Source organism: Kogia breviceps, chromosome 15 (assembly GCF_026419965.1).
Source record: "Kogia breviceps isolate mKogBre1 chromosome 15, mKogBre1 haplotype 1, whole genome shotgun sequence".
NCBI lineage: Eukaryota > Metazoa > Chordata > Mammalia > Artiodactyla > Physeteridae > Kogia > Kogia breviceps.
Genome location: NC_081324.1, coordinates 22,928,260 through 22,954,337, shown reverse-complemented (window position 1 = coordinate 22,954,337; position 26,078 = coordinate 22,928,260). Strand labels below are relative to the sequence as shown.

Below are 26,078 nucleotides of genomic sequence, written 5' to 3'. Positions count from 1 at the left end.
TACAAAAACAAGTCACATATATATGCTGTCTACAAGAGACCCACTTCAGACCTAGGGACACATACAGACTGAAAGTGAGGGGATGGAAAAAGACATTCAATGCAAATGGAAATCAAAAGAAAGCTGGAGTAGCAATTCTCAGAAAAAATAGCCTTTAAAATAAAGGCTATTACAAGAGACAAAGAAGTAGAGTACATAATGATCAAGGGATCGATTCAAGCAGAAGATATAACAATTGTAAATATTGATGCAACCCAAAACCTATGGGATGCAGCAAAAGCAGTTCTAAGAGGGAAGTTTATAGCAATACAATCCTACCTTAAGAAACAGGAAACATCTCGAACAGACAACCTAACCTTGCACCTAAAGCAATTAGAGAAAGAAGAACAAAAAATACCCAAAGTTAGCAGAAGGAAAGAAATCATAAGGATAAGATCAGAAATAAATGAAAAAGAAATGAAGGAAATGATAGGAAAGATCAATAAAACTAAAAGCTGGTTCTTTGAGAAGATAAACAAAATTGATAAACCATTAGCCAGACTCATCAAGAAAAAAAGGGAGAAGACTCAAATCAATAGAATTAGAAATGAAAAAGAAGAAGTAACAACTGACACTGCAGAAATACAAAAGATCATGAGAGACTACTACAAACAACTGTATGCCAATAAAATGGACAACCTGGAAGAAATGGACATATTCTTAGAAATGCACAACCTGCCAAGACTGAATCACGAAGAAATAGAAAATATGAACAGGCCAATCACAAGCACTGAAGTTGAAACTGTGATTAAAAATCTTTCAACAAACAAAAGCCCAGGACCAGATGGCTTCACAGGCGAATTCTATCAAACATTTAGAGAAGAGCTAACACCTATCTTTCTCAAACTCTTCCAAAATATAGCAGAGGGAGGAACACTCCCAAACTCATTCTACGAGGCCACCATCGCCCTGACACCAACACCAGACGAATATGTCACAAAGAAAGAAAACTACTGGCCAATATCACTGATGAACATAGATGTAAATATCCTCAACAAAATACTAGCAAACAGTATCCAACAGCACATTAAAAGGATCATACACCATGATCAAGTGGGGTTTATTCCAGGAATGCAAGGATTCTTCAATATATGCAAAGCAATCAATGTGATACACCATATTAACAAATTGAAGGAGAAAAACCATATGATCATCTCAATAGATGCCGAGAAAGCTTTCGACAAAATTCAACATCCACTTATGATAAAAACCCAGCAGAAAGTAGGCATAGAGGGAACTTTCCTCAACATAATAAAGGCCATGTATGACAAACCCACAGCCAACATCGTTCTCAATGGTGAAAAACTGAAACCATTTCCACTAAGATCAGGAACAAGACAAGGTTGCCCACTCTCACCACTCTTATTCAACATAGTTTTGGAAGTTTTAGCCACAACAATCAGAGAAGAAAAAGAAATAAAAGGAATTCAAATCAGAAAAGAAGAAGTAAAGGTGTCACTGTTTGCAGATGACATGACACTATATAGAGAGAATCCTAAATATGCTACCAGAAAACTACTAGAACTAATCAATGAATTTGGTAAAGTAGCAGTATACCAAATTAATGCACAGAAATCTCTTGCATTCGTACACACTAATGATGAAAAATCTGGAAGTTAAATTAAGAAAACACTCCCATTTACCACTGCAACAAAAAGAATAAAATATCTAGGAATAAACCTACCTAAGGGGACAAAAGTCCTGTATGCAGAAAATTATAAGACAGTGATGAAAGAAATTAAAGATGATACAAATAGATGGAGAGATATACCATGTTCTTGGATTGGAAGAATCAACATTGTGAAAATGACTATATTACCCAAAGCAATCTACAGATTCAGTGCAATTCCTATCAAACTACCAATGGCATTTTTCACAGAACTAGAAGAAAAAAATTTCACAAATTGTATGGAAACACAAAAGACCCTGAATAGCCAAAGCAATCTTGTGAAGAAAAATGGAGCTGGAGGAATCATGCTTCCAGATGTCAGAGTATACTACAAAGCTACAGTAATCAAGACAATATGATACTGGCACAAAAAAAGAAATATAGATCAATGGAATAGGATAAAAAGCCCAGAGATAAACCCACGCAAATATGGTCATCTTATCTTTGATAAAGGAGGCAAGACTATACAGTGGAAAAAAGGCAGCCTCTTCAATAAGTGGTGCTGGAAAAACTGCACAGCTACATGAAAAAGAATGAAATTAGAACACTCCCTAACACCATACACAAAAATGAACTCAAAATGGATTAAAGACCTAAATGTAAGGCCAGACACTGTCAAACTCTTAGAGGAAAACATAGGCAGAACACTCTATGACATAAATCACAGCAAGATCTGTTTTGACCCATCTCCTAGCGAAATAGAAATAAAAACAAAAATAAACAAATGGGACCTAATGAAACTTAAAAGCTTTTGCACAGCAAAGGAAACCATAAACAAGACAAAAAGACAACCCTCAGAATGGGAGAAAATATTTGCAAATGAAGCAACTGACAAAGGATTAATCTCCAAAATTTACAAGCAGCTCATGCAGCTCATTATCAAAAAAACAAACAACCCAATCCAAAAATGGGCAGAAGACCTAAACAGACATTTCTCCAAACAAGATATACAGATTGCCAACAAACACATGAAAGAATGCTCAACATCATTAATCATTAGAGAAATGCAAATCAAAACTACAATGAGATATCATCTCACACCAGTCAGAATTGCCATCATCAGAAAATCTACAAACAGTAAATGCTGGAGAGGGTGTGGAGAAAAGGGAACCCTCTTGCACTGTTGGTGGGAATGTAAATTCATACAGCCACTATGGAGAACAGTATGGAGGTTTCTTAAAAAAAGAAAAATAAAACTACCATATGTCCCAGGAATCCCACTACTTGGCATATACCCTAAGAAAACCATAATTCAAAGAGTCATGTACCACAATGTTCATTGCAGCTCTATTCACAATAGCTAGGACATGGAAGCAACCTAAGTGTCCATCAACAGATGAATGGATAAAGAAGATGTGGCACATATATACAATGGAATATTACTCAGCCATAAAAAGGAACGAAATTGAGTTATTTGTAGTGAGGTGGATGGAGCTAGAGTCTGTCATACAGAGTGAAGTAAGTCAGAAAGAGAAAAACAAATACTGTCTCCTAACACAATATATATGGAATCTAAAAAAAAAAGAAAAATGGTCATGAAGAACCCAGGGGCAAAACAGGAATAAAGACGCAGACCTACTAGAGAATGGACTTGAGGATACAGGGAGGGGGAATGGTAAGATGGGACAAAGTGAGAGAGTGGCATGGACATATATACACTACCAAATGTAAAATAGATAGCTAGTGGGAAGCAGCCGCATAGTGCAGGGAGATCAGCTTGGTGCTCTGTGACCACCTAGAGGGGTGCGATAGGGAGTGTGGGAGGGAGGTAGACAGAAGAGGGAAGAGATATGGGGACATATGTATATGTATAACTGATTCACTTTGTTATAAAGCAGAAACTAACACACCATTGTAAATCAATTATACTCCAATAAAGATGTTAAAAAATTTTTTTTTAATCAATAATCTAAACTTCCACCTTAGAAAACTAGAAGAAAAGGCAAATTAAATCCACAGTAAGCATAAGAAAAGACTAGAGGAGAAATCAATGAAATTGAAAACAAGAAATGAAAGAGAAAATCAGTGAAAGCAAAAGCTAGTTCTTTGAGAAGATCAATAAAATCGATAAGCCTGGGCTTCCCTGTTGGTGCAGTGGTTGAGAGTCTGCCTGCCGATGCAGGGGACATGGGTTCGTGCCCCACTCTGGGAAGATACCACATGCCATGGAGTGGCTGGGCCCGTGAGCCATGGCAGCTGAGCCTGTGTGTCTGGAGCCTGTACTCCGCAACGGGAGAGGCCACAACAGTGAGAGGCCCGTGTACCATTTAAAAAAAAAAAAAAAAAAGATGGTATGGAATTGGTGAAAGAATAGATCAATAGATCAGTAGAAAAGAACATAGAGCCCCAAAATAGACTCATATAAATATAGCCAACTGATCTTTGACTAGAAAGCAAAGGCTATACAATGGAGTTAAGAGAATCTCTTCGACAAATTGTGCTAGAACAACTAGACATCTACATGCCAAAAAAAAAAAAAAAAAAAGAATCTAGAAACAGACCTTACACCTTTACAAAAATTAACTCAAAATGGACCAAAGATCTAAACGTAAAATATAAAACTCCTAGAAGATAATAAAGAAGAAAATCTAAGTGACCTTGGGTTTGGTGATAAGCTTTTAGATACAATAGCAAAGGCACAATCCATGAAAGAAAGAATAGATAAGCTAGACTTCATTAACATTAAAAATTTTGCTCTATGAAAGCTCTGATCAAGAGAATGAAAGACAAGTCACAGACTGGGAGAAAATATTTGCTAAAAACTTATCTGATAACAGACTGTTATCTAAAATATACAGAGAGCATTGGAGACAAGAGGGTGGAACGGAAGGACTTGAGCTCGCCTCCTCTCACGAAAACACAAAAATAACAACTAACTGCTAAACAACCATTAACAAAAAAAGACTGGGACCTACCAGAAGAGATATTCTACATCCAAAGACAAAGAAGAAGCTACAAGAAGACAATAGGAGGGGTGCTTTCACGATACAATATACAAATAACTCTTAAAACTCAACAAGAAGAAAACAACCCCAAAAATGAGCCAAAGATCTTAACAGGCACCTCATCAAAAATATACAGATGACAAACATATAAAAAGATGCTTATGATATTATGATTTATAATAAGAAGTATATATTTGGTCTTCATCCCCATTTCTGGCACAGAGGTCCTAAAACCCTTAGAATTTCCTAAGTGATGAGAGCAACAAAGTTGTCTTTGGTTCTGTTAATGAGGTGACTTTTGGACCACACCTCTGGTTGCCAGGAGAACCAACCATGTGATTAGAGGGTTGGAACTTTCAGTCCCAGTTCCCTGACCTCTGGGGAGGGGAGAAGGTTTGGAGGCTGAAATCAATCACTGATGGCCAGTGACTTAACCAATCATGCCTATGTAATGAAGCCTATATAAAAATCCCAAAGGAGAGGGTTCAGAATTGGGGAACCAGAACACTTCCACCATGCCAGGCCCCAAACTCCATGAGGACAGAAGCTCCTTTGTTCAGGAGCTCATCCTATATGTCTCTTCATCTAGCTATTTATTTGTATCCTTTAATATACTCTGTAATAAATTGGTAATCTAGTGAGCAAACTGGTTTCCTGAGTTCTGTAAGCTGCTCTAGCCAATCAATCGAACTCAAGGAGGGGATCATGGGAACCTCTGATTTATAGCCAGTCTGTCAAGTAACAACTTGGATTTGCAATTGGCATCCTGAGTTTGAGGGGGATCATTGGAACTTCCAGTTTGTAGCCAGTTGGTCAGAAGCACAGGTAACCATCTGGGCTTGCGACTGGCAACTGAAGTAGAGGGCAGTCTTATAGAACTGAGCCCTTTCCCTGTGGAATCTGATGCCATCTCTCAGTAGATAGTGCCAGAATTGAATGGAATTGTAGGACACCCAGCTCATGTCCCGAGCATTGCTTGGATACCACTCTACACATTGGAATTGTGTTCAGAATCCTTAATGCTCAATATCACATGACATTAGGGAAATTAAAATTAAACAACAATGATATATCACTATGCACCTATTAGAATGGCTCAAGTCCAGAACACTGACAACATGAAATACTGACAAGGATGCTGAGCAATAGGAACTCTCATTCATTGCTGGTGGGAATGCAAAATGGTATAGACACTTTGGAAGACAGTTTGGCTGTTCTTAAAAAACGACACATACTCTTACCATATGATGCAGCAATAACGCTTCTTGATATTTACCCAAATGATATTTACCCAAAGGTTATGTTCACACAAAAATCTGCCTAAGAAAGTACACAATAACTTTATTCATAATCACCAAAACCTGGAAGCAACCAAGGATGTCCTTCAGAATGTGACTGGATAAATACACCGTAGTACATCCACACAATGGAATAGATTCAGTGCTAAAAGTAAATGAGCTGTCAAGCCATGAAAAGATATGGAGGGAACTTAAATGCATATTAGTTAGTGAAAGAAGCCAATCTGAAAAGGCTACATACTATATGATTCCAATGATATGACATTCTGGAAAAGGAAAAACTATGGAGACAGTAAAAATATCAGTGGTTTCCAGGGGTTTGGGGTGGAGGAAGGGATGAGCAGGTGGAGCACAGAGGATTTTTAGCCTAGTGAAATCACTCTGTATAATACTCTCATGGTGGATAAAGGTCATCATATGTTTGTCCAAACCTATAGATCTACGACACCAAAGAATGGACCCTAATGTGAACTATGGACTTTGGGTAATAATGTGTCAATGTAGGTTCATCGATTGTAATAAATGTACCCTCTGGTGGAGGATGTTGAGAATGGGGAAGGCTATGCATGTGTTGGGGCAGGGGGTATATGGGAAGTTTCTGTACTTTTTGCTCAATTTTGCTGTGAACCTAAAACTGCTCTAAAAAATAAAGTCTATCAAAACAAAACAAAACAAATCATAGTACCTTTCAGAAAAGAACAACACCCTAAAGAATTCAATACAAATTTTAAAGAAACAGCTAAATAAACACTGGAATGATTTTCTCTACTCTCCTTGCCTGTCAAAACGACATATCCTTCAAAGTACAACTTGAACACCACTTTCTCGGTGATGTCTTCCCCAACTTCTGGACATACTTAGTCACTCCACTTCCTGCGATCCCATACTGCTATCACAGTACTAACACCATGTTATAGAGTAGGAGTTCTCAAATTTTAGTGAGCCTCCGAATCACCTGGGAGAGCTTGTTAAAGCAGGTTTCTTGTCCCGGCCAAGGTCTGAATTTGAAGATTCTGAGTCTGAAGCCTATGAATTTCTATTTCTAACATCCTCCCAGATGATGCTAATGCTGTTGGTTCGTGGACCACACTTACAGTAGCAGTTATGCTTTATTCTACACATGGCTGGCTCCCATAAGACTGAGAGCTCAACAAGGAACCTCGTCAAGCACACAGTAGGCACTGAATAAATGTCTTACTCTTTTTTGCTTCTTTTTATCAGCCTCTTCCTGTAAGTTTTGAAGGGCGCTTTGCATGAGCTTCATGTTCAAGTCCTGATCTTCTCTGTATTCGTGCTGAATATTCTCCATCTTCTCTTGGAGAGCTTTTTGCAAAGCAGCCCTTACTTCCTGTTTTGTCTTCTGTTTCTTTAGTTTATCCTGTTCATTCTCAAGTTTCACCTGTGCTTTGTCATTTTCCTATGGCAAAACAATAGTGAAGATACTGCATCAGTACAGTTGGACAAAACAAAGAAGTTAATGCATTTCATTTAAGAGATGAGAATAAACGGTTTCTTGGAAACACACACTCCTGGGTGAAAAGGTACTGTAAGAAATAAAACTTGCCTTTTCATTGCTGAATCAGCAATACGGCTTTGTGAAATTGCTGTCTGTGTATAAAGTAATAAATAGCTGTGGAGTTCAAAATGCAGAAAAGTATAAGGATAAATCATTTTTTTTTCTTAATACCCACTCATCCACTACCATTCTCAACGTTTTGGTGTATTGACCTCCCAGACTTTAGTCTTCTATGCACATCTGCACATCTAGATTTGGATACATTATTAACCAGCAATAAGAGTCCAGAAATAGAGATGTCCACATCAGCTAAATATAGAAAAGGAAATTAAGCATTTTGTTTTTTAAAAGCTCTCCCCCATTCCTCTCATTTTCTTACCGATCTGACCCTCCTGGCTAGCTTAACTGCCTGACTAATCAGTTTTAACTGGGGTACCACTGCTGTTGGGTGCTGTGAGTTTGGTGCAAACTGAGGCATTAATCCTCCTGTCAAAGGCATTTGCACTCTCCTGGTGGGATAAGTCCTTGCCCAGCGGGGACAGGAGATGACACACATAGTGAGGAGGGATACAATCCCCAACTAACTTGATCTGAGACTCACAACAGCCATGACTGCCAAAATTTCTGGCTTGTGAGAGGGAAGTTATATGCTAGACTTTTCCATTTATGTCATGAGAGTAAATCCACACTGAATTGTGAGGGTCAAATGAAACAATAAAAGTAAAAATGCTCTGCAATATTTAAGGGAAAATGATGGATATCAAACATGAAAGCCAGTGGGATAGCAGGCCACATTTTTAATTTATTTATTTATTTATTTTTCATTCATTTATTTATTTGGCTGCACCGGGTCTTAGTTGTCACGTGCAGGACGTTCGTTGCGGCATGCGGGATCTTCAGTTGCGGCATGCAAACTTTTATTTGTGGCATGTGGGATCTAGTTCCTCGACCTGGGATCAAACCTGGGGCCCCTGCAGTGGGAGTGTGGAGTCTTAGCCACTGGATGACCAGGGAAGTTCCAGGCCACACTTTCTAAAAAGTAAGGTTGACTATACCAGGAGGCAGCAATCAGCCAAATCAGACTATGAAGCAGATAAATATGGTATGGGGGGAGAACTGCTCAAAATTAAGAGACCTAAAAGCAGTTTACTATGTCTTGGTTTCCCCAGGATAGTTCTGATTTTACACTGTTGTGCTTATGTACTGAATTAAATGCACCCCTTTCAATCTCAAATGTGATCAGATTTGAATAATAAACAGTGACTCATTCTAAAAGAGACTTATAAGAGGACAACAATGTTTGGATCATGGTTTAAATGTCAAATAACTTAGTGATGGAAATTTGATGCTGATTTTAGATGATAACAATGAATTATTATTAACTTTTTTAGGTTTGATATTGGCATTGTATAAGAAAATGTCCTTAATCATGTTGTTGAGATGCATACTTGAGATGTATTTACGGGAGAAATGACATGTCTGGGATATATATATATATACACACATACACACACACACACACACACACACACACACACACACACACACACACATACATATTTTTTGGCTGTGTTGGGTCTTAGCTGTGGCCCACAGGATCTTCACTGAGGCACACGGGATCTTTCGTTGCAGCATGCGGGCTCTTTGTTGTGGTATGCAGGCTTCTCTCTAGTTGTGGCGTGTGGGTTTTCTCTTCTCTAGTTATGGTGCTTGGGTTCCAGAGCACGTGGGCTCTGTAGTTTGTGGCACATGGGCTCTAGCTGAGGCACGCAAGCTCAGTAGTTGTGGCACGCGGGCTTAGTTACCCTGCGGCATGCAGGACTTTAGTTCCCTGACCAGGGATTGAACCTGCGTCCCCTGCATTGCAAGGCGGATTCTTTACCATTGGACCACCAGGGAAGTCCCTGGGACATATTTTAAAACAAAAGTGGAAAGGGGTAGAATATAGGAAATCAACATGTCAAAATGCAACAGCTGCTGAAACTGGGAGATCAGTACATGAGTATGATCATTGTACTCTCCACTTCTGTGCATTTGAAAATGTTCATATTATTATTTAATATGACATTACTGTTATAATTATAACAAATGTTATAATTATAACATTAAAAAAGGTGGAATAACATTCTTGAAATTACAAAATAATAGAGATAAAGAACACATCAGTGGCTGCCAGGGGTTAGGGTTGAGGGTGGTGATGAAATACAATTTACATTTTAAGGTAGGATGAAAATGTAAACATAAAATTCTCTCTCTCTCTGTCCGTTTGGGCCTCCTCCCTCCCCCTTTACAGTGCAATGTGCATCTTCATTATACATTAACCAGACCTCCTCAAAGATGGGAATGCCTACTTCATGGCAAAGATCAATTTTTTTTTCTTTCTTCTGATGCCAGCAATAGAACTTTATAGAAGATTAATATTCTTTCCCAACTCTGTAAGGGGTCATGGTGACTTACTACTTGCTTTGTATGTGCTTACCCGGACTATGTATCTTTGGTGAACTTATGTAAAATGTCAGTGTGTCATTTTGATGTATGATCCTCTGTCTTGAAAATGTATATGACTGTGCCTTCAACTACTAACAGGTGGAACAATTCTCAGAGCTTCTGAGAGTCTGTCTCTTGTATTATAATCCTAAGTTTGGCTTGAATAAAATTCTCTTTTTCTTCTTAACTTGATTGTTAATTGAATTTTCTTTGACAGAGGTTATAACAATAAAAGAGTAGCAGGAAGGAGTTTCTTTGAATGATGGAACAATTCTGTATCCTGATTCAGTAGTGGTTACATTAAAGTACTGGTTACATATGGTAAAATTTCATAGAACTATACCCCTTCTTCCAAAGAGTGCATGCAAAAGCTGGTGAAATCCAAAGAAGGGTTTTTTAGTTTAGTTAAATAAGGGAGTAATTTTAGTTGAAAGTATTATACCAGTATAAGTCTTTATAAGTCTATATATGTAATATTTGGTTATGTAAAGGTACACAGAAACTCTAATATTTTTGGCAACTCCTTGTTAAAGTTATTTCCAAAAAAAAATTTTTTTAAAGTAAGGTAGAAATAGAGATAGCTAGGTGTGCTATAAAAAATAAATATTTTGTCTTTGCCCCTGTTTCCTGGCACATAGCTCCCAACACCCTTGGAATCTCGAAAGTGATAAGATTATCTTTTGTAGTCTAATGAGATGACCAGTGGCTGGATCCCCTACATAGCTTCAGGATGGGAGATGATAACTAGAAAAACCAAACCATGTGATCAGACGGTTGGAACTTTAGCTCCACCCCTTGACCTCCAGGGAGGGAAGAGGGGCCAGAGATTGAGTTCAATCACCAATGGCGATTGAATTAATCAATCACGCCCATGTGATGAAACCTCCATAAACCCCCAAATGACGAGGTCCAGAGAGCTTCTGGATTGAACGCATCAAGGTGGTGGGGGCATGGAAGCTCTGTGTACCATCCCACATACCTTCCCCTATGCATCTCTTCCATTTGACCATCTCTGAGTTGTATACCTTACAATAAGCTGGTAATGGTAAGTAAAGCACTTTCCTAAGTTCCATGCGTTGTTTTAGTGAATTACTGAAACTGAGGGGGAGTCATGAGAACCTTGGACTTTGTAGCCAAGCTGGACAGAAGTGTGGGTAACCTAGGGACCCACTACTTGTGATGGGTATCTGAAGTGAGGGCAGTCTTGTGGGACTAAGCCCTTCAATTTATGGAGTCTGACACTAACTCCAGATAGTATCAGAACTGAATCAAATTGTAGGACACCTAATCAGTGTCTGCAGAGCATCAGAGTATTGTCTGATGTGAGAAAAAAACCCACAAATTTGGTGTCAGAAGTGTTGTGAGTAAAAGTGGCTCACTAAGTATCTTACACCAGAGGAGGGGTATATATAAGGCCCTTTTGGGGCCACTATTTTGATTTTCTTAGAGATCTACTAAACTCTTCAAAATAAAACAATCTTAAACCCAGAGAAGATTTCTGGTCTCTGCATGTACCTTACCTTTGATATTTCTTATGGTTTCAAATTTCAATACTTGAGATTTCCCAGGAAAATATTACCATCTTCCTAAATTTAGTGGTATTAAAGTATCAGATGTTGAAAGCTTTATATACTTATAAAATTGCTACCTTTTGAGTGCTTGCACACATTTCCATTGACAACTCTAATTTGTATATACTAGGGGCAGTGATCTTGTAGGAACAAAATTATTGATGCTGGTGGTCTGGGGGGTTACTGTAGCTGTTGTATAAGCACTTTATATAGGATTTGTAAACTATCAATTATCCATATCAAAGAATGGGGGGATGTGGCCAAATTGCCACTAGGCTTCATTGGCACTGCCGATGATTATCCCATTTTATCCTCACAACAAAGACAAGTGCCCTTTGCCTCATTTTGTAGATGAGGCAACTGAATCACAGTAGTGAAGTAACTTGCCCTATACAATGAGATGGCACTGTCAGCTGGGCCTTGAAATTCAAGGCTCTGACCATGGTCTATTGCTCTGTGAACAAGCCTTGGCCATCAGGCAAACTACAGTAGCAGGCCGGCAAACTGTGTATTCTAGCCACTGAGTTCATCATCCTATCACAAGCATTTCAAAAGACCCACCACAAGGCGCGCCTCCTCCTCCTTCAGCCGCCGCGCTGCCTGCCTTTGTGCCTGGATGCTGGTGATCTGGGCATTCAGCCCCAGCCGTGTGTTCTCCACCAGCTCTCTCTGTCTCCTCGCCTCTTCGGCTTCTCGCTTCTCTTTGGCCAGTCGGTCTTCCTCCCAGAGCTTTGAGAACATCTGCTCTTCCACCAGCTTCTGCCTTTTCAGCTCCTCATTAAATGCTATCTGTGCTTTCCGCTCCTTGCTCACTGCCTTCTGATGGATACAGCACAACTCAACACGGAGCTCCTCACAGCGTTCCCTGAAAGGACAATTTAAAAAAGAAACCCAGCCTTTCATAAGACATTGCTCCCTATAGGCACAAATCTGCACAGTCAGACACTGAAGTAAGAAAGTTAAAGACCTGGATGTAGGCCATCTGAGCACCAGAAACACATGAGGGAGCAGCAAGGAGGCAGGCACCATGATGCCACAGACAAAGTACAGGCACTGGAGTCAAGCAGAGCAGGCTTTGAAATCTGGTTTTGATATTTCCTATGTGACCTTAGATCAAAAACTCAATCTATCTGAGCCTGTTTCTATATCTGTAAAAGAACTGACTTTCAAGGTTCTGGTAAGGATCAGAGATGGATGGATATAAATACCTAGTAGGTAACAGGAACTCAGTAAATGGTAACTACTATTATTACTATAGAGGAAATAGAAGAGGGACGAGTCCCTGCAACATTACATGTAGATTAAGGCTTTGGTAGAAAGAGACCCTGTATGTACATCCACGAAAAGACCCAAGGATAGAGTTAGCGTATCATGGTGATGTTTCCCCATTGCATCTGGATTCCTGGCAGGGCACACATCCACTGAAGGGGTTTCTGCCAGAGTTGAGAAAACAGCCCTCTTGTTGCCTTTTCACAACCAGGCTCGTGTCACCATTCAAGAAGAAATACTATTTCAGTAAGTCTTTGGACCTCATCCTTTCTTTCAGCCTCACTAATTTAAATTTCTTCAAATGTTCTTGATTGAGCCTATTTTTAATTTAAGAGCTGTGAAATTATTTAGCAATATTTTCAAAACCCTACTCTCCCCTTCCGCCCTACCCCCTCCCAGACCAGACTTGTTAAATCAGAATATTTAACACATCTGTATTTTTTAAGAGCTCCTCAGAGGGTTCTGACATATAGCCAAGTTTGTGATGGAAGGCAATGTTTTTTATAAACATCAAGTCTTCCTGGTTTCTAAATCAAATTCTACACCAAGAAGCTAAAGTTTGGAGAATGGGCTCAATAAAGAACTTTAAAAGAAATTCGAGTTGTTAAGACTGAAAGAAAGGATGAGGTCTAAACTCTTATTGCAAGAGTGGTCAATATCACACAAAATAAAACCCCCAAAATACACTTTAACATTTAAAAAAACTAATTCAGCTGTCTGAAATTCATCAGTGAAATTCTCAGAATTGGCCATGATAACTTATTAAAGTCCTTCCCAATCCTATGATTCATACTCTAACAAAGGTATTCAATTAATGGAAATCTAGATCCTAAGGATAATAAGTATGGCTTATATTTTTAAATTTTTATTTAAAATCAACTCTTTCTTCCTAAGTATAAAACTAATACATGTTCACTGCAGAAAAACTAGAAAATATAGAAAAGTATGAAGACACTAAAAATAACACATAATCCTACTATCAGGAGATAATCACTATTAGCATGTTAATATATTTCTTTCCAGTCTTATGTATGTGCATATTTACTAGAACTGGAGTTATTCTGCATATCTATATCTCCTTGTATCTTAATTTTTCCATCTACCATTATATTGGGAATGCTTCCTCAGGAAATATTCTTTAAAACAATTCCTAACCTTAGAACTTTATTATAGTTTACTAAGCTGCATAACAGAGGCTACAGCCTATAAATATATCACAGTTTACTTAAACATTCCCCTATTTGATGAACATATAGGTTATGTCTAACTTTTATTACAATATTGCAATGAACATTGTTTCTGTAGCTCTTTCTGTTTATTGCTAATGATTTTCTTAAGGTAATTCCTTCCTTAATATGAAATCTAAGAGTACAAAGACATTCTTAAGGAAGTTGATGATGCATGCTGCCAAGAATGCCAGAATTAACACACTATTGACCACAGATGTATTAATACGTCTTTTGTTACCCGAACATTATTGACCAGAGACGTATCAATACGGTTTTAGAGAGTGATACAATTAACATCACCATGCGAAGTTGATAGAGCTTAAAACTTGTCATTATCATTCCCATTTTGCTCAGTTAGGTTTTTGTTCCAACCCTGTGTATATTATAAATGCAAGTTTATTACCATAAAATTTTCAAAAATAACACATCACAAAATTTTGAGTGAAGAAGAATTTTTCGGTGAATTTTATGCAGATACTTTCTCTGATTGTCCGAGCGACATATATGCTAGAGTGTCTCAGAAGATGATTCTTCAGAATACAGTTCTGATTCAGATGATGTGAATATTAGACCAACAAAAAGACAAAAAACCTTAGTGATTGATTCTGATACAGAAAGTGAAAATGAAACTCACGGTGCTGGAGAATGCTCCTTTGCTTCTACAGAGGAGTGGACTGAGGACAACATGTCACGAAAATTAGAAGACTTTAGAGGTGTGTCAGGTATAACTATTGAATGTAATAACCCGCAAAGTATTAGCAAAATAACAGAATTTTGGGTAATGACTTTTTCAAGTTGGTCACTTCTCAAACAAACTTGTATCACCAACAGAACGAAAAATCATATAAAAAGTATGATAAAGCTTTAAAATGGACTGATGTAACCAATAGTGACATGAAGAAGTTTCTTGGATTAATAATTTTGATGGGACAAATAAGAAAGTCACACTGGAAAGAATAGTCGGTTGATCCCTTACTTGAAACCTATCTTTCCAAAGATTATGACAAGAAGAAGTTTCGAACAAATAATGACATTTCTTCACTTTAATGATAACTTGGAAACTCCACTTCCTGCAGACAGAATTTCAAAAGTTAAAGCTCTTTTGGTTTACTTTCTACCAAAATTTCAATTGATCTACATACTCAAACAAGAGCTATCACTTGATGAGGCAATGTTAAAGTGGAGAGGATGACTCAGATTTAAAACCTATAATCTCGGAAAACTTACAAAATATGGAATTTTGGTTCGGATGGTTAGCAAAACTGAAACTGGATATATATGCAACCTTGAGATTTACACGGGTGAAGAAAAGAAACTTCAAGAAACAGTTTCAGTCCTACAACCTTATCTTAGTTCATGGCACCATATTTACCAAGACAATTATTACAACAGTGTGTCCACATCTGAAATATTGTTGAAAAATAAAACCAGAGTTTGTGGGACTACAAGAGATAATCGTGGTCTACCAAACCAATTAAAGGATAAATCTAAAAATATACAGAGGGGAGAAATGACATTCTTATGGAAGGGAGAAGTGATTCTTCTTGTATGGAAAGACAAGAGGTTAGCCCGCATGGTGACAGCTATTCATGACGCCTCCATAGGAGGAGGCCTCAGCCTCCTCCTACAGGAAAGGAAGACAGGAGGAGTGGCCATCAAGATAACTAAGCCCACTTGTCTAACAGAGTATAATAAATATATGAAAGGAGTTGATCAATCTGATGAATGCCTGGAAAACTTCAATATCCTCTGGAAAATTCAAAAATGGTATAAGAAAGTGGGTTTCTATTTGAGTAATTGAGGTTTATTCAATGTGTTTAAAATTTATTGTAGCTTTAATGCACAGAATAAAATGACTTACAAGCAATTTTTGTTAGCAGTAGCTAGAGAATAGGTAACTGACCATTCTGGTGAATATAGTGGTAGTTCCGCACCTGGTCCTTCTTGTGGCATTTCTAAAGGATCCCCCTGCAAAGATCCACCTCGTCAACTATCAAGTAAAATAAAATAACATATTCTAGAGGAAATAATATCCACAGGACTAAAAAAAAATGTCACCAGAAAGTGTAGAGTCTGCTCTTCCAGGGGAAAGTGCAGTGAAACATGGTATATTTGCAATAGATGTTCTGTTCCCCTGCACAGAGGTGCCTGCTAAGGCCTACCACACTCTAACAAAATATTAGAATGCTTTAGTAAGACATGTACAAAGTTTCAAATAAATACATTAAGTGTAAAAAAAGTTGTTGATATTTACTCAAACGTGGGTGTTTCAATATTCACTTATAAAACAAATATTTGGCCACAGGCATTAGTTTATGCAAAAATCCCCCAGTCAATAATGTGTTAACACTGCATGAATGAGCTCATATCATAAACATTTCTTTAGATCAGTAGGTCTTCAAGCTTTTTTGATTATGTATGTCTTTCAGTAAAAAAACTTCTAAGCACCCACAACATTGTTTATAAATTATATGAGGTTACTAATATGTAACTATATCATATAAATTATTTATATGCAAAAATTAAAACAGATGAGCTAAAAAGCATCAAATAGAATATCTATTTTAATGATAATAATAATTAATAAGAGGAAAACTTTTTGTCAGTGCTTCACATGGTACTTTCACACATAAAATCTTATTTCATCCTCATAAGTGCCTTATAACTTAGATGGGGCAGAAAGTATTATCCCCATTTTAGAGTTAAAGAAATCAAAACCTGGCACTTCCCTGGTGGTCCAGGGGTTAAGACTCCACGCTCCCAATGCAGGGGATCCGGGTTCAATCCCTGGTCAGGGAACTAGATCCCGCATGCCGCAACTAAAGATCCTGCATGCGGCAATGAAGATACCACATGCCACAACTAAGACCCAGCACAGCCAAATAAATAAATAAATATTTTTTTAAAAAAGAGGGACTTCCCCGGTGGTGCAGTGGTTAAGAATCTGCCTATTTCAGAGTGACAAGCCTTCCGGGTGATCCCAGAACAGGATAGTGAGACGGATCCTGTTAGAAGAAGTAAGATGAGCTCACGGATGGCCAAGCCATGGATCTCCAGAGAGTGGCAAACCAGAGACATCCTGAGCCCTGAAACTATGACTAAGAAATGTCACAAGGGGACTTCCTTGGTGGTCCAGTAGTTAAAACTCCACACTCCCAGTGCAGGGGGCCCAGGTTCGATCCTTGGTTAGGGAACTAGAGCCCGCAGGCCGCAACAAAGATCCTGTGTGCTGCAACTAAGATCCAGCACAGCCAAATAAAAAATATTTTTAAAAAATGCAGGGGACACAGGTTCGAGCCCTGGTCTGGGAAGATCTTACATGCTACAGAGCAACTAAGCCCGTGTGCCACAACTATTGAGCCTGCACTCTAGAGCCTTGAGACACAACTACTGAGCCCGTGTGCCATAACTACAGAAGCCCGCGGACCTAGAGCCCATGCTCCGCCACAAGAGAAGCCACTGCAATGAGAAGCACGCGCACTGCAATGAAGAGTAGCCCTCGCTCACCGCAACTAGAGAAAGCCCGTGCACAGCATCAAAGACCCAACACAGCCAAAAATAAATAAATAAATTAATTAATTAAAAAATAATAATAATAAAAGAAAAGAAAGAAAAATAGAAATGCAGGGAGCCTAAGTATCTTTCCAAGCCACAGAGCCAGGAGTTGCTAATAACTGTTATTAGCAACAGTTATTAAGTGCTTACTATTTGCCAGGCACTGTTCTAAGCACTTTACATGTTTGAACTCTTATGATCTTCATAACAACCAATGTTGCAACAAACACTATTGTAAGCTAATTATTATTATTCTTCTATCCCCAGTTTACAGATAAGGAAATAAAGGCACGGAGCTGTTAAGTATCTTACATAATTTCATACATTCAATATGTAGTAGAGCAAGGACTGAAGACCTGGCAGTCTAGTCCTGGAGTTCCTTGGTACTTCATTACATCATCAAGTGTTCTGACCACACATCCTAGGATATTCATTTAATAAAAACACCACAAAATACTAAAAAGCGAAAAAAAATTCCTTCCTTAATCTGGGTCCAATCACTGTGTACAAATATAGGACATTTAAAAAGAAATCTGGGGCACAGAGGGAACATACCTCAACATAATACAGGCCATGTATGACAAACCCACAGGTAACATCATACTCAACAGTGAAAAACTGAGAGCATTTCCACTAAGCTCAGGAATAAGACAAAAATGCCCACTCTCACCACTTTTATTCAACAGTTTGGAAGTCCTAGGCACAGCAATCAGAGAAGAAAAAGAAATAAAAGGAATTTAAATTGGAAACAAAGAAGTAAAACTGTTTGCAGATGACATGATACTATACACAGAAGAATCCTACAGACACCACCAGAAAACTACTAGAGCTCATTGGTGAATTTGGTAAAGTTGCAGGATACAAAATTAATATACAGAAATATGTTGCATTTCTATACACTAACAACAACTTATCACAAAGAGAAATTAAGGAAACAGTCACATTTACCATCCCATCAAAAAGAATAAAATACCTAGGAATAAACCTACCTAAGGAGGTAAAAGACCTGTACTTGGAACACTAAAAGACTCTAATGAATGGAACTGAAGATGACACAATGAAATGAAAAGATACATTGTGTTCCTGGATTGGAAGAATTAATATTGTTAAAAAAGGATCATACCACACCCAAGACAATCTACAGATTCAATGCAACCCCTATCAAAATACCAATGGCATCTATCACAGAAATAGAACAAATAATTTTAAAATGTGTACAGAAACACAAAAGACCCCAAATAGCTAAAGCAACCTTGAGAAAGAAGAATACAGCTAGAGAAACCATGCTCCCTGACTTCAGACTATACCACAAAGCTACAGTAATCCCAACAGTATGGTACTGGCACAAAAACAGACACACAGATCAATGGAACAGAATAGAGAGCCCAGAAATAAGCCCATGAACTTATGGTAAATTAATCTATGACAAAGGAGGAAAGAATATACAATGGAGAAAATACAGTCTCTTCAATAAGTGTTGGGAAAACTGGACAGCTACATGTAGAATAATGAAATCAGAACATTTTCTAACATCATATATAAAAGTAAGCTCAAAATGGATTAAAGATCTAAATGTAAGACTGGATACCATAAAACTCCTAGAGGAAAACATAGACAGAAGACTTTGACATAAACCATAGCAATATTTTTTTGGATCTGATTCCTAAAACAAGGGAAATAAAAGCAAAAATAAACAAATGGGAACTAATTAAACTTAAAAGCTTTTGCACAGCAAAATAAACCATTGACAAAATGAAAAGACAACTTACTGAATGGGAGAAAATATTTGCAAATGATATGACTGATAAGGGGTTAATATCCAACAAATATAAACAGTTCATACAACTCAACATCAAAAGAAAAGAAAAAAAAAAACGATTAAAAAATGGGCAGAGGGCTTCCCTGGTGGCGCAGTGGTTGAGAGTCCGCCTGCCGATGCAGGAGACACGGGTTCGTGCCCTGGTCCGGGTAGATCCCACATGCCGCGGAGCGGCTAGGCCCGTGAGCCATGGCCGCTGAGCCTGTGCGTCCGGAGCCTGTGCTCCGCAGCGGGAGAGGCCACAGCAGTGAGAGGCCCGCATACCGCAAAAAAAAAAAAAAAAAAAAAAAAAAAAAAAATGGGCAGAACTGAAGACATTTCTCCAAAGAGGATATGCAAATGGCCAAAAAGCACATGAAAAGATGCTCAGCATGGTTAATCATCAGGGAAATGCAAATGAAAACCACAATGAGGGGATTCCCTGGTGGTCCAGTGGTTAGCACTCCATGCTTTCACTGCCGAGGGTCCAGGTTCAATCCCTGGACGGAGAACTAAGATCCCACGAGGCATGAGGCATGGCCAAAAAAAAAAAAAAAAAGAGGAAAAAAACAAAACCACAATGGGATATCACCTTACACCTGTCAGAATGGCTATCGTCGGGGGAGACCTTTAAGATGGCAGAGGAGTAAGACACGAGGATCACCTTCCTCCCCACAAATACATCAGAAATACATCTACATGTGGAAGAACTCCTACAGAACACGTACAGAACACTGGCAGAAGATCTCAGACTTCCCCAAAGGCAAGAAACTCCCCACGTACCTGGGTAGGGCAAAAGAAAGAAGAAAAAACAGACAAAAGAATACAGACAGGACCTGCACCTCTGGGAGGGAGCTGTGAAGGGGGAAAAGTTTCCACACACCAGGAAGCCCCTTCACTGGCAGAGACAGGTGGTGGAGGCGGGAAGCTTCAGAGCCACAGAGGAGAGCGCAGCAACAGGGGTGCAGAGGGCAAAGTGGAGAGATTCCCGCACAGAGGATCGGTGCCGACTAGCACTCACCAGCCTGAGAGGCTTGTCTGCTCACTTGCCAGGGTGGGTGCAGTCTGGGAGTTGAGGCTCAGGCTTCAGAGGTAGGATCCCAGGGAGAGGACTGGGGTTGGCCACGTGAACAACACAGCCTGAAGGGGCTAGTGCACCACAGCTAGCTGGGAGGGAGTCCAGAAAAAAGTCTGGAACTGTTTAAGAGGCAAGAGACCATTGTTTCGGGGTGCATGAGGAGAGGGGATTCAGAACACTGCCTAAATGAGTTCCAGAGACGGGTGCGAGCTGTGGCTATCAGCGCGGACCCCAGAGACGGGCATAGAATGCTAAGGCTGCTGCTGCAGGCACCAAGAAGCCTGTGTGCGAGCACAGGTCACTATCCACACCTCCCATCCCGGGAGGCTGTGCAGCCCACCACTGCCAGGGTCCCGTGATCCAGGGACAACTTCCCTGGGAGAGCACACGGTGCACCTCAGGCTGTTACAACGTCACGCCAGCCTCTGCCACCACAGGCTTGCCCCACATTCCATACCCCTCCCTCCCCCCAGCCTCAGTGAGCAAAAGCCCCCGAATCAGCTGCTACTTCAACCCTGTCCTGTCTGGGTGAAGAACAGATGCCCTCAGGCAACCTACAAGCAGAGGCGGGGCCAAATCCAAAGCTGAACCCCAGGAGCTGTGCGAATGAAGAAGAGAAAGGGAAATTTCTCTCAGCAGCCTCAGGAGAAGCGGATTAAATATCCACAATCAACTTGATGTACCCTGCATCTGTGGAATACCTGAATAGACAATGAACCATCCCAAAATTGAGGTGGTGGACTTTGGGAGCAACTGTAGACTTGGAGTTTGCTCCCTGCATGTATTTCATTTCTGGTTTTATGTTTACCTTAGTTTAGTATTTAGAGTTTATTATCATTGGTAGGTTTGTTTATTGATTTGGTTGCTCGCTTCCGTCTTAAAAAATATATATATATATATTTTTTTTCCTTTTTCTCTTTTTGTGAGTGTGTATGTGTATGCTTCTTTGTGTGATTTTGTCTGTATAGCTTTGCTTTGCCATTTGTCCTAGGGTTCTGTCTGTCCTTTTTTTCGTTTAGTATAGTTTTTAGCGCTTTTTATCATTGGTGGATTTGTTTTTTGCTTTGGTTGCTCTCTTCTTTCTTTTTTTAAATTACTTTTTAATTTTTAATAATTAAAAAATTTTTATTTTAATAACTTTATTTATTTTTTAAATTTATTTTCTACCTTTTCTTCTCAGCCATGTGGTTGACAGGGTCTTGGTGCTCTGGCCAGGCGTCAGGCCTGTGCCTCTGGGGTGGGAGAGCTGAGTTCAGGACATTGGTCCACCAGAGACCTCCTGGCTTCACGTAATATCAAACTGCAAAAGTTCTCCCAGAGATTTCCATCTCAACGCTAAGACCCAGATCCACTCAATGACCAGAAAGCTACAGTGCTAGACACCCTACGCCAAACAACTAGCAAGACAGACACACAACCCCACCCATTAGCAGAGAGGCTGCCAAAAATCATACTAAGTTCACAGACGACCCAAAACACACCACCGGATGCAGTCCTGCCCACCAGAAAGACAAGATCCAGGCTCATCCAGCAGAACACAGGCATCAGTCCCCTTGACCACGAAGCCTACACAACTAACTGAACCAACCTTAGCCACAGGGGGCAGACAACAAAAACAACAGGGACTACGAACCTGTAGCCTGTGTAAAGGAGACCCCAAAACACAGTAAGTCAAGCAAAATAAGAAGACAGAGAAACACACAGCAGAGGAAGGAGCAAGGTAAAAACCCACCAGACCAAACAAATGAAGAGAAAATGGGCAGTCTACCTGAAAAATAATTCAGAGTAATGATAATAAAGATGATACAAAATCTTGGAAACAGAAGGAAAAAATACAAGAAACGTTTAACAAGGACCTATAAGAAACAAAGAGCAAACAAACAATGATGAACAACACAATAAATGAAATTAAAAATTCTCTAGAAAGGAGCAATAGCAGAATAACTGAGGCAGAAGAATGGATAAGTGACCTGGAAGATAAAACAGTGGAAATAACTACCACAGAGCAGAATAAAGAAAAAAGAATGAAAAGAACTGAGGACAGTCTCAGAGACCTCTGGGACACCATTAAATGCACCAACATTCAAATTATAGTGGTCTCAGAAGAAGAAGAGAAAAAGAACAGGACAGAGAAAATACTTGAAGAGATTATAGTTGAAAACTTCCCTAACATGAGAAAGGAAATAGCCAATCAAGTCCAGGAAGCGCAGAGAGTCCCATACAGGATAATTCCAAGGAGAAACATGCCAAGACACATATTAATCACACTATCAAAAATTAAATACAAAGAAAAAACATTAAAAGCAGCAAGGGAACAGCAACAAATAACATGCAAGGGAATTCCCATAAGGTTAACACCTGATCTTTCAGCAGAAACTCAGAAAGCCAGAAAGGAGTGTCAGGACATATTTAAAGTGATGAAAGGAAAAACCTACAACCAAGATTACTCTATACAGCAAGGATCTCATTCAGATTCGACGGAGAAATTAAAACATTTACAAACAAGCAAACACCAAGAGAATTCAGCACCATCAAACCAGCTTTATAACAAATGCTAAAGGAACTTCTCTAGAAAGGAAACACATGAGGAAAAGATCTACAATAACAAACCCAAAACAATTAAGAAAATGGTAACAGGAATATACATATCAATAACTACCTTAAATGTAAATGGATTAAATGCTCCAACCAAAAGACACAGACTGGCTGAATGGATACAAAAACAAGACCCATATATATTATATGTTATCTACAAGAGACCCACTTCAGACCTATGAACACATACAGACTCAAAGTGAGGGGATGGATAAAGATATTCCATGCAAAAGGAAATCAAAAGAAAGCTGGAGTAGCAATTCCCGTATCAGACAAAATGGACTTTAAAATAAAGACTATTACAAGAGACAAAGAAGGACACTACATAATAATCAAGGAATCAATCCAAGAAGATATAACAATTGTAAATATTTGTGCACTGAACATAGGAGCACCTCAATACATAAGGCAAAGGTTAACAGCCATAAAAGGGGAAATCGACAGTAACACAATCATAGTAGGGGACTTTAACACCCCACTTTCACCAATGGACAGATCAGCCAAAATGAACATAAATAAGGAAACACAAGCTTTAAATGACACATTAAACAAATGGACTTAACTGATATTTTATAGGACATTACAGCCAAAAACAACAGAATACACTGTCTTCTCAAGTGCTCATGGAACATTCTCCAGGATAGATCATATCTTGGGTCACAAATCAAGCCTTGGTAAATTTAAGAAAATTGAAGTAGTATCAAGTATCATTTCTGACCACATCATTATGAGACTAGATATCAATTACAGGAAAAAATCTGTAAAAAATACAAACACATGGAGGGTAAACAATACACTACTAAATAACCAAGAGATCACTGAAGAAATCAAAGAGGAAATAAAAAAAATACGTAGAAACAAATGACAATGAAAACACAAAGACCCCAAACCTATGGGATGCAACAAAATCAATTCTAAGAGGGAAGTTTATAGCAATATAATCCTATCTTAAGAAACAAGAAACACCTCAAAAAAACAACATAACTTTACACTTATAGCAGTTAGAGAAAGAAGAACAATAAAACCACAAAGTCAGCAGAAGAAAAGAAATCATAAAGATCAGAACAGAAATAAATGAAATAGAAATGAAGGAGATGATCTCAAAGATCAATAAAACTAAAAGCTGGTTCTTTGAGAAGATAAACAAAATTGATAAAATATTAGCCAGACTCATCAAGAAAAAAAGGGAGAAGACTCAAATCAACAGAATTAGAAATAAAAAAGGAGAAGTAACGACTGACACTGCAGAAATACAAAGGATCATGAGAGATTACTACAAGCAACTATATGCCGATAATATGGACAACCTGGAAGAAAAGGACAAATTCTTAGAAAAGCACAACCTTCCGAGACCGAACCAGGAAGAAATAGAAAATATGAACAGACCAATCACAAGCACTGAAGTTGAAACTGTGATTAAAAATCTTCCAACAAACAAAAGCCCAGGACCAGATGGCTTCACAGGCAAATTCTATCAAACATTTAAAGAAGAGCTAACACCTACCCTTCTCAAAGTCTTCCAAAATACAGCAGAGGGAGGAACACTCCCAAACTCATTCTACAAGGTCACCATCACACTGATACCAAAACCAGACAAAGATATCACAAAGAAAGAAAACTACTGGCCAATATCACTGATGAACATAGATGCAAAAATCCTCAACAAAATACTAGCGAACAGAATCCAACAGCACATTAAAAGGATCATACATCATGATCAAGTGGGGTTTCTCCCAGGAATGCAAGGACTCTTCAATATATGCAAATCAATCAATGTGATACACCCTATTAACAAATTGAAGGAGAAAAACCATATGATCCTCTCAATAGATGCAGAAAAATCTTTCAACAAAATTCAACACCCATTTATGATAAAAACCCTCCAGAAACTAGGCATAGAGGGAACTTACCTCAACATAATAAAGGCGATGTATGACAAACCCACAGCCAGCATTGTTCTCAATGGTGAAAAACTGAAACCATTTTCTCTAAGATCAGGAACAAGACAAGGTTGTCCACGCTCACTGCTATTATTCAATATAGTTTTGGAAGTTTTAGCCACAGGAATCAGAGAAGAGAAACAAATAAAAGGAATCCAAATCTGACAGAAGTAAAGCTGTCACTGCTTGCAGATGACATGATACTGTATATAGAGAGTCCTAAAGATGCCACCAGAAAACTACTAGAGCTAATCAATGAATTTGGTAGGGTAGCAGGATACAAAATTAATGCATAGAAATCTCTTGCATTCCTATATGCTAATGATGAAAAATCCTAAAGAGAAATTAAGGAAACACTCCCAGTTACCATTGCAACAAAAGAATAAAATACCTAGAAATAAACCCACCTAAGGAGACAAAAGACCTATATGCAGAAAACTATGAGACACTGATGAAAGAAATTAAGGCTGATATAAACAGATGGAGAGATATCCCATGATCTTGCATTGGAAGAATAAACATTGTGAAAATGACTATACTACCCAAAGCAATCTATAGATTCAGTGTAATCCCTATCAAACTACCAATGGCATTTTTCACAGAACTAGAACAAAAAATTTCACAATCTGTATGGAAGCACAAAAGACTCACAATAGCCAGAGCAATCTTGAGAAAGAAAAATGGAGCTGGAGGAATCAGGCTCCTGGACGTCAGACTATACTACAAAGCTACAGTAATCAAGACAGTATGGTACTGGCACAAAAACAGAAATATAGATCAATGGAACAGGATAGAAAGCCCAGATATAAACCCATGCCCATATGGTCACCTTATTTTTGATAAAGGAAGCAAGAATACATAATGGAGAAAAGACAATCCCTTTAAGAAGTGGTGCTGGGAAAACTAGACAGCTACATGTAAAAGAATGAAATTAGAACACTCCCTAACACCATACACAAAAATAAACTCAAAGTAGATTAAAGACCTAAATGTAAGACCGACACTATAAAACTCTTAGAGGAAAACATAGGCAGAACACTCTATGACATAAATCACAGCAAGATCTTTTTTGACCCACCTCCTAGAGAA

General features: G+C 38.7%; 1 protein-coding gene across 2 annotated transcripts in view; it reads right to left on the bottom strand.

Moving 5' to 3' along the window:
- The window catches only part of CFAP53 (cilia and flagella associated protein 53), a 66,676-nt gene that overhangs the window by 26,088 nt on the left and 14,510 nt on the right, over positions 1 to 26,078 (bottom strand). For both annotated transcript variants that reach the window (XM_059039800.2, XM_067015725.1), the window contains exons 4-5: positions 12,087 to 12,390; positions 7,150 to 7,368 (exon numbers count right to left, since the gene is read on the bottom strand). In XM_059039800.2, the coding sequence (XP_058895783.1) occupies positions 7,150 to 7,368; positions 12,087 to 12,390 (523 nt within the window). The remainder of the gene's footprint in view (positions 1 to 7,149; positions 7,369 to 12,086; positions 12,391 to 26,078) is intronic.